Raw genomic sequence first — 20,251 nt, 5'->3', positions numbered from 1 at the left:
GCTAACTACCCCCTTGAGGGGGAGGGACTCCTTTTAGTCGCCTCTTACTACAGGCAGGCATACCTCGGGCCTATTCTAACCCCCGAACCCGCAGGGGGAGAGAAAGAAAGTGGACCATGTTGGTAAGTTTATAAGAGAAGCAAAGACTACAGATGGTACTATAAATAAGAGTGAATAGGTAATGATTTCTCTTGATGGTGACGATGATGATGATGATGATGATGATGATGATAATGGTTGTGGCACTGATTTGGATGATGAAGAACTTGAGGGAAATGCGCAACTGACATCATAAATTGGTGAGTATAAATGTGTTGAATTAATTCTTTCACTCTACAACAGAATATGTACCTGTTTCTTTATTTCTTTCTATTGTAGTGGTATCAGACGCCAATTGTGGCGTGAAGACACCAAATGTATCAGGATGACCAATCGTAGCGGGAAGACACCACATGTAGTGGGTGGGTGCCAGGAGGTGCCGTATTAAAACTCAGGCGAGAACTTTCCAAATGATTTATTTGCTTCCACTACAGTGCTTCGTTCACCTCAGTCTGCGTCACATGGCCCCGCAATGCTGAGGAAGCACCCCACTGGCCTGTGCAATGCAACGCGGTGTCATGCCGGTCTTGTTCGCCAGCTGCAGAGTTCCAATTACGTCAGGATGGTTGCGCCAGCAACCGAATCAGGACTGCTTGGTGTGACGCCCGCTGCTTCGCCAGGAGCCGCAGGCTGGCCCCTCTGTCGCTTCTCCCTCGCTGGCGTAGCTGAGAACGCGCCAGCAACATCCACCTGCGATCCAGCGTCCGAGTCTGTGGCTCTCGCCTTCGCAGTCTCTGGCGCATGTCGGGAGCCAAGACGAATGCCTGCGGTAGTGAGCCGAAGAATGGCCTGCCCTGGCTGGCTGCGGACCCTGCGTTGGCCTCAGAGCATCAAACCAATGACCCACCATGGACTAGGACACTTGTCGACCAATCTGTTGCTGCGTGTAGCCCGGCGGTGTGACACGCCTCACTGTCCTGGACAGCTGTCGCACTTCAATGAATCTCGTTAGAAAACGACACCTATTTATACTCGGCTGTGCACCCCTGTTTCGTTAACGCGCCACTCCGAGCCTCGTATGCATAACATGCTAGGCTGGCCAGTGGGCCCCTTCTGCTTGCGACTTGCGCCATGCAAACTGCTGTGTGTGCCCTCTCCGGCAGTTCTATGCCCCTTTGGCCTCTATTTGCCTTCGCAACTGCTGGTATGCATAACTTATTGCAATCTGGCCCGCACCTGGCTGTAACTCGTGCTCCGAATATCGCACAAAACTATCTTTCCCTATCCTAAACGGTGGTGCCACTACACTATGACTGTGGATAGCAAGATCTTTGTTATGCTTAAGTTACATTATTATACCAAAATTTATATGCAACTATTATGATAATTTGGAATGACTTCACATAGCTACAGTCGTTAACGTTGGTGGTTGTTTATTTCATGGTTTCATATACTATTAAAAACTTTTTCTCTATAGTTGTTTTCTCCATTGTCAAAAACAAATTCTTTGTTTTACTTATGTGTGCAAATTGCATTTATGTGAGTGGGTGGGTATGTGTGTCTACTGCTGACAAAGGTCTTAATGGCCGAAATCTTTAATTGTGTGAATCTTTTTATTGTGCCTATCGCGACTCAGCATCTCCGCTATATGGTGAGTTGTTGTTGTTGTTGTTGTTGTTGTGGTCTTCAGTCCTGAGACTGGTTTGATGCAGCTCTCCATGCTACCCTATCCTGTGTAAGCTTCTTCATCTCCCAGTACCTACTGCAACCCACAACCTTCTGAATCTGCTTAGTGTATTCATCTCTCGGTCTCCCTCTACGATTTTTACCCTCCACGCTGCCCTCCAATGATAAATTTGTGATCCCTTGATGCGTCCCAACATGTCCTGCCAACTGATCCCTTCTTTTTGTCAAGTTGTTCTACAAATTCCTCTTCTCCCCAATTCTATTCAATATCTCCTCATTAGTTATGTGATCTACCCATCTAATCTTCACCATTCTTCTGTAGCACCACATTTCAAAAGTTTCTATTCTCTTCTTGTCAAAACTATGCTGAGTAGCATGCTGGATTTTCCAAGTTTGATATTTGTTATACTTAGGTATATGATTACATGATGGCTTACATACATGCTGACTGTAGCCTACATTTACAAAACACGCTTTGGAGCTACCAGCTGTGGGTGTGTGTTGTGGAAGCTAATGCAACATCACAATAACAGTACAGCCAACTACACACGAGTTCTCAAGCGACATTTTTCTGTTGACCGGGTATATGTATCTCTCATATAGCCAGTGTCTGTGTCAGAATGCGAAACACAGTGCTCGGAAGGTAACTGGAGGATTTATCCACCGATCAGGTAAGAACAATACTGTTTCACTCTACATGAGTGATTTATTATGAATGTGTACTACATCTACATCTACATGACTACTCTGCAATTCAGATTTAAGTGCTTGGCAGAGGGTTCATCGTACCACACTCATACTATCTCTCTACCATTCCACTCCCGATCAGCGCGCGGGAAAATTGACACCTAAACCTTTCTGTTTGAACTCTGATTTCTCTTATTTTATTTTGATGATCATTCCTACCTATGTAGGTTTGGCGCAACAAAATATTTTTGCATTCGGAAGAGAAAGTTGGTGACTGAAATTTCGTATATAGATCTTGACGCGCTGAAAAACGTCTTAGCTTTAATGACTTCCATCCCAACTCGCGTATCATATCTGCCACACACTTTCTCCCTTATTATGTGATAATACAAAACAAGCTGCCCTTTTTTGCACCCTTTCGATGTCCTCCGTCAATCCCACCTGGTAAGGATCCCACACCATGCAGCAATATTCTAACAGAGGACGAACGAGTGTAGTATAAGCTGTCTCTTGAGTGAACTTGTTGCATCGTCTAAGTGTCCTGCCAATGAAACGCAACCTTTGGCTCGCCTTCCCCATAATATTATCTATGTGGTCTTTTCAACTGAAGTTGTTCATAATTTTAACACCCAGGTACTTAGTTGAATTGACAGCCTTGAGAATTGTACTATTTATCGAGTAATCGAATTCCTATGGATTTCTTTTGGAACTCATGTGGATCACCTCACACTTTTCGTTATTTAGCGTCAACTGCCACCTGCCACACCATGCACCAATCTTTTCTAAATCGCTTTGCAACTGATACTGGTCTTCGGATGACCTTACTAGACAGTAAATTACAGCATCATCTGCGAACAACCTAAGAGAACTGCTCAGATTGTCACCCAGGTCATTCATATAGATCAGGACCAGCAGAGGTCCCAGGATGCTTCCCTGGGGAACACCTGATATCACTTCAGTTTTACTCGATGATTTGCCGTCTATTACTACGAACTGCGACCTTCTTGACAGGAAATCACAAATCCAGTCGCACAACTGAGACGATACCCCATAGGCCTGCAGCTTGATTAGAAGTTGCTTGTGAGGAACGGTGTCAAAAGCTGTCCGGAAATCCAGAAATACGGAATCAACCTGAGATCCCCTGTCGATGGTGGCCATTACTTCGTGCGAATAAAGAGCTAGCTGCGCTGTACAAGAACAATGTTTTCTGAAACCATGCTGATTACGTATCAATAGATCGTTCCCTTCAAGGTGATTCATAATATTTCAATACAGTATATGCTCCAAAACCCTACTGCAAACCGACGTCAATGAAAAAGGTCTGTAGTTCGATGGATTACTCCTACTACCCTTCTTAAACACTGGTGCGACCTGCGCAATTTTCCAATCTGTAGGTACAGATCTATCAGTGAGCGAACGGTTGCATATGATTGCTAAGTCGGGAGCTATTGTATCAGCGTAATCTGAAAGGAACCTAATCGGTATACAAACTGGACCTGAAGACTTGCCCGAATCAAGCGATTTGAGTTGCTTCGCAACCCCTAAGGTATCTACTTCTAAGAAACTCATGCTAGCAGCTGTTCGTGTTTCAAATTCTGGAATATTCCATTCGTCTTCCCTGGTGAAGGAATTTCGGAAAACTGCGTTCAATAACTCCGCTTTAGCGGCACAGTCGTCGGTAACAATACCATCGGCACTGCGCAGCGAAGGTATTGACTGCATCTTGCTGCTTGTGTACTTTACATACAACCAGAATTTCTTCGGATTTTCTACCAAATTTCAAGGCAATGTTTCGTTGTGGAACCTATTAAAGGCATCTCGCATTGAAGTCCGTGCCAAATTTCGCGCGTCTGTAAATTTTAGCCAATCTTCGGGATTTTGAGTTCTTCTGAACTTGGCATGCTTTTTCCGTTGCCTCTGCAACAGTGTTCGGACCTGTTTTGTGTACCATGAGGGATCAGTTCCATCTCTTACCAATTTATGAGGTATGAATCTCTCAATTGCTGTTGCTACTATATCTTTGAATTTTAGCCATACCTCGTCTACATTTGCATAGTCAGTTCGAAAGGAATGGAGATTGTCTCTTAGGAAGGCTTCTAGTGACACTTTATTCGCTTTTTTAAATAAAATTATTTTGCGTTTGTTTCTGGTGGATTTGGAAGAAACAGTATTGAGCCTAGCCACAACAACCTTGTGATCACTAATCCCTGTATCAGTCATGATGCTCTCTATCAGCTCTGGATTGTTTGTGGCTACGTGGTCAAGCGTGTTTTCGCAACCATTTACAATTCGCGTGGGTTCGTGGACTAACTGCTCGAAATAATTTTTGGAGAAAGCATTTAGGACAATCTCGGAAGATGTTTTCTGCCTACCACCAGTTTTGAACAAGTTTTTTTGCCAACATATCGAGGGAAGGTTGAAGTCCCCACCAACTATAACCGTATGAGTGGGGTATTTATTTGTTACGAGACTCAAATTTTCTCTGAACTGTTCAGCAACTATATCATCAGAGTCTGGGGATCAGTAGAAGGAGCCAATTATTAACTTAGTTCGGCTGTTAAGTATAACCTCCACCCATACCAATTCGCACGGAGTATCTACTTCGACTTCACTACAAGATAAACCACTACTGACATACTCAAACACTCCACCACCAATTCTGCATAATCTATCTTTCCTGAACACAGTCTGAGACTACGTAAAAATTTCTGCAGAACTTATTTCAGGCTTTAGCCAGCTTTCTGTACCTATAACGATTTCAGCTTCTGTGCTTTCTATTAGCGCTTGAAGCAGGAACTTTCCCAGCACAACTACAACAATTTACAACTACAATTCCGACTGTTCCTTGATCCAAGTACGTCCTGTATTTGCCATGCACCCTTTGAGATTGCAGCCCACCCCGTACTTTCCCGAGGCCTTCTAACCTAAAAAACTGCCCAGTCCACGCCACACAGCCTCTGCTACCCGTGTAGCCACCAGCTGAGTGTAGTGAACTCCCGACCTTTTCAGCGGAACCCAAAACCCCACCACCCTATGGCCCAAGTCAAGGAATCTGCAGCCAACACGGTCGCAAAACCGCCTGAGCCTCTGATTCAGACCCTCCACCCGGCTCTGCACCAAAGGTCCGCAGTCAGTTCTGTCAACGATGCTGCAGATGGTGAGCTCTGCCTTCATCTCGTAAGCAAAACCAACAGCCTTCACCAAATCAGATAGCCGCTGGAATCCAGAGAGAATTTCCTCAGATCCAAAGCGACACACATCACTAGTGCCGACATGTGTCACCACCTGCAGCTGGCTGCACCCTGTGCTCTTCATGGCATTCGGAAGGGCCCTTTCCACATCAGGAATGACTCCACCCGGAATGCACACGGAGTACACACTGGATTTCTTCCCCTCCTTAGCCGCCATATCCCTAAGGGGCCCAATTACGCGCCTAACATTGGAGCTCCCAACTACCAATAAGCCCACCCTCCGCGATTGCCCGGACCTTGAAGGCTGAGAATCATCCTCTGAAACAGGGCAGGCAGCTGCATTTGGCTCAGCCAGAGACAGTGCCTGAAACCTGAACTACACTTACATCAAACTTTATACAACCAGAAATAGCTATTCTAATGGCTACTAGTAACCTGGTCATTTTTTCATGTTACTGCCATGGTCTACATCTACATCTATATGATTACTCTGCAATTCACATTTAAGTGCTTGGCAGAGGGTTACTCTGCAATTCACATTTAAGTGCTTGGCAGAGGGTTACTCTGCAATTCACATTTAAGTGCTTGGCAGAGGGTTCATCGAACCACAATCATACTATCTCTCTACCATTCCACTCCCGAACAGCGCGCGGGAAAATTGAACACCTAAACCTTTCTGTTCGAGCTCTGATTTTATTTTGATGATCATTCCTACGTATGTAAGTTGTGCTCAACAAAATATTTTTGCATTCGGAAGAGAAAGTTGGTGACTGAAATTTTGTAAATAGATCTTGCCATGACGAAAAACGTCTTTGCTTTAATGACTTCCATCCCAACTCGCGTATCATATCTGCCACACTCTCTCCCCTACTACGTGATAATACAAAACGAGCTGCCCTTTTTTGCACCCTTTCGATGTCCTCCGTCAATCCCACCTGGTAAGGATCCCACACCGCGCAGCAATATTCTAACAGAGGACGAACGAGTGTAGTGTAAGCTGTCTCTTTAATGGACTTGTTGCATCTTCTAAGTGTCCTGCCAATGAAACGCAACCTTTGGCTCGCCTTCCCCACAATATTATCTACGTGGTCTTTCCAACTGAAGTTGTTTGTAATTTTAACACCCAGCTACTTAGTTGAACTGACAGCCTTGAGAATTGTGCTATTTATCGAGTAATCGACTTCCAATGGATTTCTTTTAGAACTCATGTGGATCAACTCACACTTTTTGTTATTTAGTGTCAACCGCCACCTGCCACACCATACAGCAATCTTTTCTAAATCGCTTTGCAACTGATACTGGTCTTCGGATGACCTTACTAGACAGTAAATTACAGCATCATCTGCGAACAACCTAAGAGAACTGCTCAGATTGTCACCCAGGTCATTCATATAGATCAGGAACAGCAGAAGTCCCAGGACGCTTCCCTGGGGAACACCTGATATCACTTCAGTTTTACTCGATGATTTGCCGTCTATTACTACGAACTGTGACCTTCCTTACAGGAAATCACGAATTCAGTCGCACAACTGAGACGATACCCTATAGGCCCGCAGCTTGATTAGAAGTCGCTTGTGAGGAACAGTGTCAAAAGCTTTCCGGAAATCTAGAAATACGGAATCAACTTGAGATCCCCTGTCGATAGCGGCCATTACTTCGTGCGAATAAAGAGCTAGCTGCGTTGCACAAGAACGATGTTTTCTGAAACCATGCTGATTACATATCAATAGATTGTTCCTTTCGAGGTGATTCATAATGTTTGAATACAATATATGCTCCAAAACCCTATTGCAAACCGACATCAATGATATAGGTCTGTAGTTCGATGGATTACTCCTATTACCCTTCTTAAACACTGGTGCGACTTGCACAATTTTCCAATCTGTAGGTACAGATCTATCGGTGAGCGAGCGGTTGTATATGATTGCTAAGTAGGGAGCTATTGTATCAGCGTAATCTGAAAGGAACCTAATCGGTATACAATCTGGACCTGAAGACTTGCCCATATCAAGCGATTTGAGTTGAGGCTGTTTGGTGAGGCTGTTTATATAGTTCACATGTGAAACCTGCACAGGGAAGCTCATATTGTCACAACTGCTACCCCTAGGAAGTGGTGTAAGATAGATAGATGGTGGTGGCTCAGTTTCCTCTGAGTCGTCATGTGGTTTGTTGCTGCTCTCCAGGAAAGCATCCCCAAGTAGGTTGTGCAGACAAGTTACAATGACTAAAACCTGTGTTGTATCAGACTTTATATTTCAACATATAAAAAAATGCAAAATACATGGCTCAAGTGGCATTTCCAGACACACTACTAGCTCGGCAGGACAGTATTTAAAGATTGCTTTCTTGCTGTCGACACCTGCAGCAGGCTGAGAGTAGGTTTGCACTCAATTGAGATGCATCATCTCTCACAAGAACATGTAGGAAAATGTCAGAAGAGGTCAGTTTGCAAGGAAGTGAAAACATAGTGTCACTCCTGAAACATCCTCCTATATTACTCCTGTCAGAAATTCCAATGTCAATTTCCTTTCCATAGGACGAGCCAACATCAGTGAACATTAACTCATAGTCAACATCAACGAAAGCAAGTAACACAACTGATTAAAAAATGTTTCAATATTTTAAACATAACTGCCTATTGGCTTTTGTCTCGGGTTCTTCGGCTGACGTTCATCTAATGATTTTTCTGACGTTTCGCCAGCACGAGTGGCTGGCATTGTCAAAGCTTCACCCTCCATTGCCGGTGGTGGCAATGGAGGGTGAAGCTTTGACAATGCCAGCCACTCGTGCTGGCGAAACGTCAGAAAAATCATTAGATGAACGTCGGCCGAAGAACCCGAGACAAAAGCCAATAGGCAGTTTGTCAACAAGTGGCCAGAAAAGCCTCAACAATTTTGTATTTTAAACATAGCTGCACAACAGCAACGGTTTCACGTAACAAAATTATAAACAGCCGACCAGTTGCAATGGATAAAGATATTCTTTACCTAGGTTTTGACAAATATTAAATTTCTCTTCTTCAGAAGGTAACCTAAGGGCAATGAACATCATAGCTTACGTTAGAAAAGTATGAAACTTATAAGCCAAGAATAAATTTTAAGACAAATTAGACAACTCTTGCATTACAGAAGTATGATAACAACTACTGGTACTTACAATTTTAAAAAGAAATGTTAAAAAGAAATTGGTACATTTAGTCATTTCTGACAGCACAGTAAGAAAAAAGATGATCTTAACAGTGAAGCTTACTGTATACATGTATTTTTAACAAAAGCCTTTAAAGATCTCTTTCATTTCCAAACTGACCACCTGTGGAATAGTATTAATGAATGGCTTTTTAATCGCAAAGAAGAAATTAGGGCCGGACATGAAAGAAAGTTGTTAAAGTTTAGTAATAGGGCCACAAGTAAAAATGTTAACATAGCAGACAATAGTGTCAAACATCAGTTTTATGAAAGAATACTGAATAAAACTAATATTACTTTTACGCAGGCTGAGAATGACTTGTTATGTAAAGGCCTTAAATATAATTTGCCTTCTCAACTCGATAAAGATCCAGTTATCTGTAATCTTATTGTATATCTTAAAATCCGTTTGGAATCCCTTAAATTAGAGAAATCCGAGCAAGTCAAATGTGCCTACAAATGTAATAACATAATAGACAAAGAAATTAAACTACATTCTAATGTTCAGTCGGGTGACTATAGAATAGTAAAAAACATTAATCGTAAACTGAGAGAACACGACGCCTTAGTCACTAACTGCTGTCGTGGCCTATAAAAATGAATATATTGAAATGACGGTAAAGTTTTTTGAGGACAATGACATCGCTGAGGTTACCGCAGATCCAACTGCGGAATTGCAAAAAGAAATCTGGCATACTTTAACTAGTTCTGTCAGCTTGTTCAATAACTTCCAAAAGAAATGGCTTATACATATGAACCCGAAACCACCGTGCTCAAAAGTCAGTTTAAATTGCACAAACAAAATCACCCGATTCGCCCAGTAGTGAATGGAATAGGTAGCCCACATCACACACTCGCTAGGTGCCTCCATTTTAAAATTAAAGATGCTTTCATATTTGAAAATAATTTTTTGGTGAAAAACTGCAAGGAATTGATCGGCAATATTCAAAATGTAAGATGTACACCTGACACTAGACTGGTTTCTTTTGAGATCGTCACTCTTTATACAAATGTCCCTGTCGATGTAACCATAGCCCTTGTAAAAAAGAATCTACTAAAACATAAAAAACTAAGTGAAATTCAGATTGCAGAACTGATTAGTTTGCTTAAAGTCATTTTGAAATAAATTAATTCACGTTCAATGGGAAAATGTATATACAACCAGATGGTTTAGCAATGGGTAGTCCCCTCGCTGGTATTTTGGCAGATGTTTTCATCAACACTCTGGAAATAACGTTCTTCAATTCAAGTTCAGAATTACGCCACAAAATCCGTTATTATGCATGTTATGTTGACGACATTATCATTGCCTTTGACGGTACTGATCATGAGTTAGAGCTTCTCTTCAATACTTTCAAATTTCCTTCACAAAAGAACTTCAGAATGAAAAAGGTGAACTTCACTTTCTTGATTTAACAATTTCTATACAGAACAGTTCCTTCAATTTCAACATTATCTGTAAGGAAACATATTCAGATAATGTCATCTCTGCTGACTCAACTCGTCCAAAAGCTCATAAACTGGCGTTATTTTCATTCTGCTATTCACCGTATGGTAACTACTCCTTTATCACGTGCCGATCAACAAAAAGAATTGAATGTCATCAAAGCGATTGTGGTTAATAATGGGTACAATCAGAATATGATTGATTGCATGTTCAGTAAGAAAACTTCCCTAAACTGTTCGACTTTGAGCAACAACCTCCCCACTGATAGCAAAAGAAGCTAAAAAATTTATTTCTATTCCTTTCTTGGGCAATATATCATATAGGATAAAACGTCTTCTAATGAAAAAATATAACTGTAATGTCTCCTTCTCTACAGATAACAGTTTAAAGAGAAATCTTGTACATTCAGTAGAGATTGCCAGCGATCGGTTTTCCAATTCAGGGGTTTACAAACTAACCTGTAATGACTGTCCTTCATATTATATTGGTCAAAGAAGGCAGAGCTGTGAAAACAAGATATAAAGAACACCTATTAGGTAAAAAAGGAGCGAATATACACAATTCTGCTTTTGCTGAACACCTCCTGATAGCCAGTCATACGCCAAAACATTTAGAAGACACTGTTATCCTACACAGAGAAGACAAAGGGCGTAGATTAGATCTGAGGGAAGAGTTACAAATTTTCAAACATCTTGAGCTCAAGGATGGTAATATACTGAACAACCAATTGAACCTTACTTGTGGACAATTTTTCGAAGGCCTTAAAACTGTACTGTTTATGGTATAACATTAATGATGGTAAACTTAGTGGTTTATTTCCTTATGAAGCTATGATGCACCTTAAAGCACTAAAGCTCACTACCCCTTATGTAATGGTGGTTTTGTCACGATGTATGTTTGCTACTATATCGGCCCTTATGTGATTTTGCCTGGCTCTAAAATTTTGTTTTTCCTGTGAATGTGTATTAACAGGATTGTGTACCAGTGTTCGTAATTCTTTCTTGACATTAGCCATTATTGTCAATTTTAAATTTCTGAAATGTGTACCGTTTGTGAGCTTCACTAATATAGTAATGTAATTTTTTATATATTTTGACTGTATATGCCACTGGGCGTAAGTTTCTCGGTGTAAGCGCCACCTGCCTTTTTTGATGTATAGCTACATTATTTGTACCAATACCCCCATACTGTTATAACGGAAGTGTTAATTTCCTTCCTTCTTTTTTAGTGTTACTCTACCTAAGGGTGTTATTAATACTGATAATTTACACGTTGCCTTTGTATGCCAATTGGCACATGTTTCTCGGCACGAGCGCCACCTGCCGTTTTCAGAGTAACTACACTCACCGATTACACTCAGTCATTTGTGAGCTCTGCAAGATCCATGAGCTATTTTATATTAACATGGCAAACCCTAATACTAGGGCTATATTTTATTTTTGACACATGGATCTATGCTGACAATTGTAAAAATGGTGATGGTACGTTAGTCCTTACTAATGTAAAATTGTAAGTACCAGTCATTGTTATCATACTTCTGTAATGCAAGAGTTGTCTAATTTGTCTTAAAATTTATTCTTGGCTTATAAGTTTCATACTTTTCTAACATAAGCTATGATGTTCATTGCCCTTAGGTTACCTTCTGAAGAAGACAAATTTATATTTGTCGAAACCTAGGTAAAGAATTTCTTTATCCATTGCAACTGGTCAGCTGTTTATAATTTTATTAAAAAATGTTTGTAATTATATGAAATATTGCTGTTCAAATTCTACAGACTTCATCCTTAAATCATCAGGTAAGGATAGCTGCACAAACAGAGGTACTAATTTCCTTCTAAGAACTGACAGTGTGCTTTGTACTATTCCGTTGACATAACTGCGTGATATTCTGAGTGCAAAAGCTTATGATCTAAATGACTCTCCTGTTACCATAAACCTAAAAGCAAAACAATATAAAATTAAAATTCAGAAAGTAAGACCGAGATGCATTTGGGGATTGAAAGTTATACATAACTGCACTGTTTAATTTAGACTAAGATGCAATGTAATGATTTGCTAATAACACTGACACACTGCAGGTGAAGATTTTAACAGAAGATGGAGGAATGTTAAACATACCTATTAAAAATGATTAAAAAAAGGAAAAGTAACTGGATCTCCTACTTCAAGTCAATGTAAGAAATGGCCACTGGCTGATATATTAACATTTCTTGGAAGACTGGGCCAGAAGAAAGAAAGAATTATTGTTCACTATTGTTTCAACCCTTACTTTTGATTCATAATCATAAAATTGTAGTTAACTTCATCAGAAGCTACTTCGCAGAAGTATATCACACTTCAGCATTCCGATGTCAGCACTCATTAACATGCAGATGATAAAACTATCACAGTGGACCTTCCTTTGACAGAGAATGAAGATACAACTGTTGATTTTCTCCTATCAACTACTAAAAGGCAGAAGCAAAATGATAAATTTTAGAACTTTTGGAAGTTATCTGTATCAAAAGAGAAAATATTATTAAGAACTTTAACCTGACGTCAGGTGAAGATACTGATTTATTTTTCAGAAACGTAGTAATGTCAGTCAAACTGAGGCATGACTCAACCAAACAAATGAAAATTATGTCATTGCAAATGGTTTTACATTTGAAAAATTGTAGTGAACAATGAGCATCACCACCAAAATGTGGATTTTGCAACTGAAAGTAGTTGATTATTCCCAAAGGTACCAATATGATATTTTCAGGCAGTGCAGATTTCACTACCCTCTAAATGTAAGCTATCTGAACATGTTTCCTAGCCAACAGTATGAGGGTTCTAGCACCATGTCGTATCGTATATGGGGTCTCTCACACATAAATCATGTTTCCAGGTGGCACAATAAATATTTGATGGCCCACATGTTACCAAAAGTAATTTTACCATTACCTTAGCTATTTTGTCTCTGGAAGTTTCTACGATGTACTACACAATGCAAATTTATCGGTGATGACTTTTCCCACTATACAGGTAAAATAAATTCATTCTGCTACAGTATCCTATTTTTTACCATAAAACACCTCTCCATTTTCATGATAAAACACCCATCACACGAATCTGTAAACCCTGAGATTGGAAATTTGTTGTGACATTACTTTTGGAATTTTTATTGATATCTTAAATTATTACAGACATACCAGGGTAGCCAAGAGCGCTAATGCATGGCTTCCTGGACTTGGGTAGGCACGTCGGCCCCGGATCGAATCTGCCCAGTGGATTAACAATGAGAGCTGGTATGCCGGCCCGCCTGGATGTGGTTTTCCACATCCCTCTAGGTGAATACCAGGCTGGTCCCCACATTCTGCCTCAGTTACATGACTCGCAGACATTTGAAACAAGTTCGCACTATTCCATGACTTACACTAGATGCAGACACCTAGGGTACACTTCTTCCATCCCGGGGGGGTTCGGGGTGGCGGCAGGAAGAGCATCCGGCCATCCTCTGGAACTAACACTACCAAATCAATAGTAACCAGGCCGACCCCGCATTGCCGCGGGACTAAGGCCTCAAGGAAATGATGATGATGATCTGATATTATTACACATTTCAAATATTGTAAGCAGATGATTTTTAATGGTAAAACCATTGAAAAACTGAGGGGTGCTCTATGAACAAAGGAGAGATGCTTGTTAGGAATTATTTGCAGAGGCATTGGAAAAACAAATGCATCAGAGAACTCAATGGAGAGGAAGACATTACATGTAAAGAAAATGAAATGGCAATGGGTTGGTCATGTAGCCAGGCAAATGGGAGATAGATAAAGCAAGAAAGTTTTTTGCTGGTTTATAAGAGATCAGAAAAGATCAATGTGACCCTCTAACAGAAGGTGAATAGACAATTTTGACTGGAGCAATGTGGATACATACAGCTGAAGACTGTAATACACTAGAGGTGGCCTTTGTCCATCACTAGGCATCAAATGACTGCTACTGATGATGATGATGATGATGATGATGATGATGATGATGGGGATGATGATAATGTAAGTGAGGTAATGACCTTGAGGCTCTTAACTTTCACAACTATCACTTAAGTTAAATTTGGAATGAAACATAAAAGGAATTTTTATGTCAACTAGGAAGTTAAACAGAGAAAAGTAATTAAGGAAAGATTACAATACTCACATGTATGGAATACAGGGGGGTTGTGTGTCACCAAGTGCCTGCCTATATGCACGGAAGCTGGATGAGCTATCAATAAGTGCACAGTATTCCTTAAGGCCTTCAGTGATATGCTTCTGCCATTCTAACCGACGAATTGGTGCAGAGTCTAGAGCTGACAATAGTGCCAGATAAGAATTGAAGTTATTTATTTTTCTTAGATGCTTCATGATTTTTATAAATTTTACAACATAGCGTTCTCTGTCTTTTGCTTCACTTTGCTCCAGGATTCTTGATCTTGCCCTGAAATTGAGAAGTGTTGGCTATTATGCATGTAACCATTCTCTAATACAAAAATCATTTAGTTAATGTTTTATTTTTTAAATTAATGTCTATTATCTACACTTAACATGTAGTAATCATGAACAATTAAGATATTAAACTGATTCTTGTATTTAACTCCGAAATTTGCTGTGTTCTTAGATAAGCACCCTCAAGAAGTATTAATAGGTACAAACAGACCAAAAAGGTGCCAAATACGTATTTCAAAAATATATGTTTCAAGGAATGTACATTTACGTGTCTTAAAGTGGAACTGACATATGTTGTTGCCTAGTTTCAAAAAATTCACACAACGTATATGAACTATTTGCACTTGAACGAGCTTTGGCTTTGGTTGCATAAAGAATATGCAGTACTGACGTCTTTACTGAGAGGGAAAAGGGAGAGAGAGACGACGAGAAAGAGAGAGAGAGAGAGAGAGAGAGAGAGGGGGGGGGGGAGAGAGAGAGAGAGAGAGAGAGAGAGAGAGAGAGAGAGAGAGAGGGGGGGGGGGGGAGAGAGTGAGAGAGCGAGAGAGAGAGAGCGTGTGTGTGTGTGTGTGTGTGTGTGTGTGTGTGTGTGTTTCTTAGCATCTCGTACTTTGATTATTTAGTCTTACATGTACCTACATCATATTATTGAGAAGCTGTATTGGAAAAATAATTTAGACAAGTGCACTACTGCAAACATGTCTAGCAATTTATTTAAATAATTAATACTTAAAAGCATAGTCAAGGCTGATTTCCTGTATTTTTATTTTCTCTCTATTTCATTTGATTATTTAATCTGAGTATGATTCCCATTTACTTTTTAGCAGGAATTCAGGCAATTTCAAAGTTAGGATTATTTCAAAATCTTTGTAACTGGTTTATACTGTTCAATATTATATTATGCTCAAGTCTAAGCAGCGCTACTAATAATGAAAGGAATTAATTGAACAACTCACCATGTAGCTGAGTTGCTGAACGGCTGACAGGTACAAACAAGTTGAAACCACTTCCGAGCTTCTGAACAGTGTCCTTCCTCAGGGGTAACATTAAAAACCAACCACACACACACACACACACACACACACACACAGTTACATTGTCCCACTGCTGCAGTCCAACTGAGAGGAAGGTAATATCAGGAGGGAGTGGCAGCAAGGGAATGTGATGGGACATGCATTTACAGTAGGGATAGATAAAACAGTTGGTTTTACACTCCAATGGAAAACCAATAAGTCCACCCCATTGCACCAAGCTTAACTTCATATGTCATATACTTCCTTCGTCACATCTCAACCACTCTCGTTCTATTACCACCTGGATCACTGTCTGTCACTGTTATACCACATCCCCATACATCAAAATCTCCTATCAAGGAATGCCTCCATCAAGCACCGCTTTTTTCAACATCCTGCCAACTCCATCCAAACAACCTAATTCCTTACACATCTAACCAATTACACCTTTGTCATTAACTACTTTTCCTTCAGTGAAAGATATACAAACAAATCTGTGCAATACTGCACGTTTGGAGTTTTTTTTTTTTTTTTTTTTTTTTTTTTTTTTTTTTTTTTTTTTTTTTAGGGCGCAAAACTGCTATGGTCATTAGCGCCCGGTCCGTGGCTTAGGAAACAGTAAAAAACCGAAATTGAAAACCAGCAGCAATGGGAACGAAAGTCATAAAATTGGAGAAACTAAAAGCAGAAGGAAGGCTTAAAAATCCACTACAGAAAGGGGTTGGTTGTCCCCAAAAAAAGCTTTAAATGACTGACGTCATTTCACTGGCACTAATAAACTTGAGAACACGGTCGGCTGAGCGCGTGTCATCTGCTAAAATCGACGATATATCAGGCGATAGCTGTAGACGGGAGCGTAACGGGTTAAAATAGGGGCACTCAATTAAAAGGTGTCTTACCGTCCACAGGTGAGAGCAGTGGGGACAGAGTGGGGGAGGATCGCCGCTTAAAAGATGTCAATGGCTAAAAAGACAGTGCCCTATCCAGAGTCTAGTTAAAATTACCTCCTCCCGACGACGCGTTCGGGAGGAAGAGGTCCAAGCACAAGGAAGAGCTTTCACATCCCTCAATTTATTATGGGGAAGTGTCGACCAATGCGCGTGCCATAAATGAACAACACGACGACATAAAACACTCCGTAGATCGGCGAAGGGAATCGATTGAATAGCTGGCCGAAGAAGAGAGACTGCAGCCTTGGCTGCAATATCTGCCGCCTCATTTCCACAGATACCAACGTGTCCCGGGAGCCAGAGGAACGCCACCGAGACGCCCCCCAGGTGGAGCAAGCACAGACAGTCCTGAATCTGGTGGACCAGACGGTGCACAGGATAAAGAGCTTGGAGACTGAGGAGAGAGCGGAGAGAATCGGAGCAGATAACGTACTGTATCCGCTGATGGCGGCAGACGTAGTGGACAGCCTGGAGAACAGCGTAAAGCTCCGCAGTATAAACCGAACACTGGTCGGGAAGCCGAAAGTGATTTGGGGTGTCGCCAACGATATAGGCACTCCCTACACCTAACGATGTTTTCGAGCCATCGGTGTAAATAAATGTGGCGTCGTCATTTGTGCACAGAGAGCAGCAAATGCCCGACGATAAACAAGTGAAGGGGTACCATCCTTGGGAAATCGACAAAGGTCACGGAGCAGGCAGATCCGGGGACGGAGCCAAGGTGGTGCTATACCCCAAGTTGTCAAGAAGGTTTTAGGAAAGCGCAAGCAAAGAGAATGGAGCAGTTGATGGAAGCGGACTCCCAGTGGTAGTAGGGAAGAGGGGCGGCCTGCATACCCTACATCAAAGGAGACGTCGAAAAAAATGTCATGGGCTGGATTAGCAGGCATGGAAGACAGATGGCTAGCGTAACGGCTCAGAAGGACTGCTCCTTCCCCCATGAACCATGGACCTTGCCGTTGGTGGGGAGGCTTGCGTGCCTCAGCGATACAGATGGCCGTACCGTAGGTGCAAGCACAACGGAGGGGTATCTGTTGAGAGGCCAGACAAACATGTGGTTCCTGAAGAGGGGCAGCAGCCTTTTCAGTAGTTGCAGGGGCAACAATCTGGATGACTGACTGATCTGGCCTTGTAACATTAACCAAAACGGCCTTGCTGTGCTGGTACTGCGAACGGCTGAAAGCAAGGGGAAACTACAGCCGTAATTTTTCCCGAGGACATGCAGCTTTACTGTATGATTAAATGATGATGGCATCCTCTTGGGTAAAATATTCCGGAGGTAAAATAGTCCCCCATTCGGATCTCCGGGCGGGGACTACTCAAGAGCACGTCGTTATCAGGAGAAAGAAAACTGGCATTCTACGGATCGGAGCGTGGAATGTCAGATCCCTTAATCGGGCAGGTAGGTTAGAAAATTTAAAAAGGGAAATGGATAGGTTAAAGTTAGATATAGTGGGAATTAGTGAAGTTCGGTGGCAGGAGGAACAAGACTTTTGGTCAGGTGATTACAGGGTTATAAATACAAAATCAAATAGGGGTAATGCAGGAGTAGGTTTAATAATGAATAAAAAAATAGGAGTGCGGGTTAGCTACTACAAACAGCATAGTGAATGCATTATTGTGGCCAAGATAGACACAAAGCCCATGCCTACTACAGTAGTACAAGTTTATATGCCAACTAGCTCTGCAGATGATGAAGAAATTGATGAAATGTATGAAGAGATAAAATAAATTATTCAGGTAGTGAAGGGAGATGAAAATTTAATAGTCATGGGTGACTGGAATTCGTCAGTAGGAAAAAGGAGAGAAGGAAACGTAGTAGGTGAATATGGATTGGCGGGAAGAAATGAAAGAGGAAGCCGCCTTGTAGAATTTTGCACAGAGCATAACTTAATCATAGCTAACACTTGGTTCAAGAATTATAAAAAAAGGTTGTATACCTGGAAGAATCCTGGAGATACTAAAAGGTATCAGATAGATTATATAATGGTAAGACAGAGATTTAGGAACCAGGTTTTAAATTGTAAGACATTTCCAGGGGCAGATGTGGATTCTGACCACAATCTATTGGTTATGAACTGCAGATTGAAACTGAAGAAACTGCAAAAAGGTGGGAATTTAAGGAGATGGGACCTGGATAAACTGAAAGAACCAGAGGTTGTACAGAGTTTCAGGGAGAGCATAAGGGAACAATTGACAGGAATGGGGGAAAGATATACAGTAGAAGAAGAATGGGTAGCTCTGAGGGATGAAGTAGTGAAGGCAGCAGAGGATCAAGTAGGTAAAAAGACGAGGGCTAGTAGAAATCCTTGGGTAACAGAAGAAATATTGAATTTAATTGATGAAAGGAGAAAATATAAAAATGCAGTAAATGAAGCAGGCAAAAAGGAATACAAACGTCTCAAAAATGAGATCGACAGGAAGTGCAAAATGGCTAAGCAGGGATGGCTAGAGGACAAATGTAAGGATGTAGAGGCTTGTCTCACTAGGGATAAGATAGATACTGCCTACAGGAAAATTAAAGAGACCTTTGGAGAGAAGAGAACCACTTGTATGAATATCAAGAGCTCAGATGGCAACCCAGTTCTAAGCAAAGAAGGGAAGGCAGGAAGGTGGAAGGAGTATATAGAGGGTTTATACAAGGGCGATGCACTTGAGGACAATATTATGGAAATGGAAGAGGATGTAGATGAAGATTAAATGGGAGATAAGATACTGCGTGAAGAGTTTCACAGAGCACTGAAAGACCTGAGTCGAAACAAGGCCCCGGGAGTAGACAACATTCCATTAGAACTACTGATGGCCTTGGGAGAGCCAGTCATGACAAAACTCTACCATCTGGTGAGCAAGATGTATGAGACAGGTGAAATACCCACAGACTTCAAGAAGAATATAATAATTCCAATCCCAAAGAAAGCAGGTGTGAAAATTACTGAACTACCAGTTTAATAAGTCACGGCTGCAAAATACTAACGCGAATTCTTCTGGTAGAAGCGGACCTCGGGGAAGATCAGTTTGGATTCCGTAGAAAAGTTGGAACACGTGAGGCAATACTAACCTTACGACTTATCTTAGAAGAAAGATTAAGAAAAGGCAAACCTACGTTTCTAGCATTTGTAGACTTAGAGAAAGCTTTTGACAACGTTAACTGGAATACTCTCTTTCAAATTCTGAAGGTGGCAGGGGTAAAATACAGGGAGCGAAAGGCTATTTACAATTTGTACAGAAACCGGATGATAGTTATAAGAGTCGAGGGGCATGAAAGGGAAGCAGTGGTTGGGAAAGGAGTGAGACAGGGTTGTAGCCTCTTCCCGATGTTATTCAATCTGTATATTGAGCAAGCAGTAAAGGAAACAAAAGAAAAATTCGGAGTAGGTATTAAAATTCATGGAGAAGAAGTAAAAACTTTGAGCTTCGCCGATGACATTGTAATTCTGTCAGAGACAGCAAAGGACTTGGAAGAGCAGTTGAACGGAATGGACAGTGTCTTGAAAGGAGGATATAAGATGAACATCAACAAAAGCAAAACGAGGATAATGGAATGTAGTCAAATTAAATCGGGTGATGCTGAGGGGATTAGATTAGGAAATGAGACATTTAAA

General features: G+C 41.2%; 1 protein-coding gene across 5 annotated transcripts in view; it reads right to left on the bottom strand.

The window, feature by feature from the left end:
* Positions 1-20,251, bottom strand: part of LOC126248069 (guanine nucleotide-releasing factor 2) — a 463,467-nt gene that overhangs the window by 19,587 nt on the left and 423,629 nt on the right. For all 5 annotated transcript variants that reach the window (XM_049948716.1, XM_049948717.1, XM_049948714.1 and 2 more), the window contains one exon: positions 14,400-14,678. In XM_049948716.1, coding sequence (XP_049804673.1) covers positions 14,400-14,678 — 279 coding nt within the window. The remainder of the gene's footprint in view (positions 1-14,399; positions 14,679-20,251) is intronic.

The sequence above is a fragment of the Schistocerca nitens genome, chromosome 3 (genome assembly GCF_023898315.1).
Source record: "Schistocerca nitens isolate TAMUIC-IGC-003100 chromosome 3, iqSchNite1.1, whole genome shotgun sequence".
Classification (NCBI taxonomy): Eukaryota; Metazoa; Arthropoda; class Insecta; order Orthoptera; family Acrididae; genus Schistocerca; species Schistocerca nitens.
The sequence above is the reverse complement of the archived record's forward strand: the minus strand, read 5'-3'. Positions and strand labels throughout refer to the sequence as shown.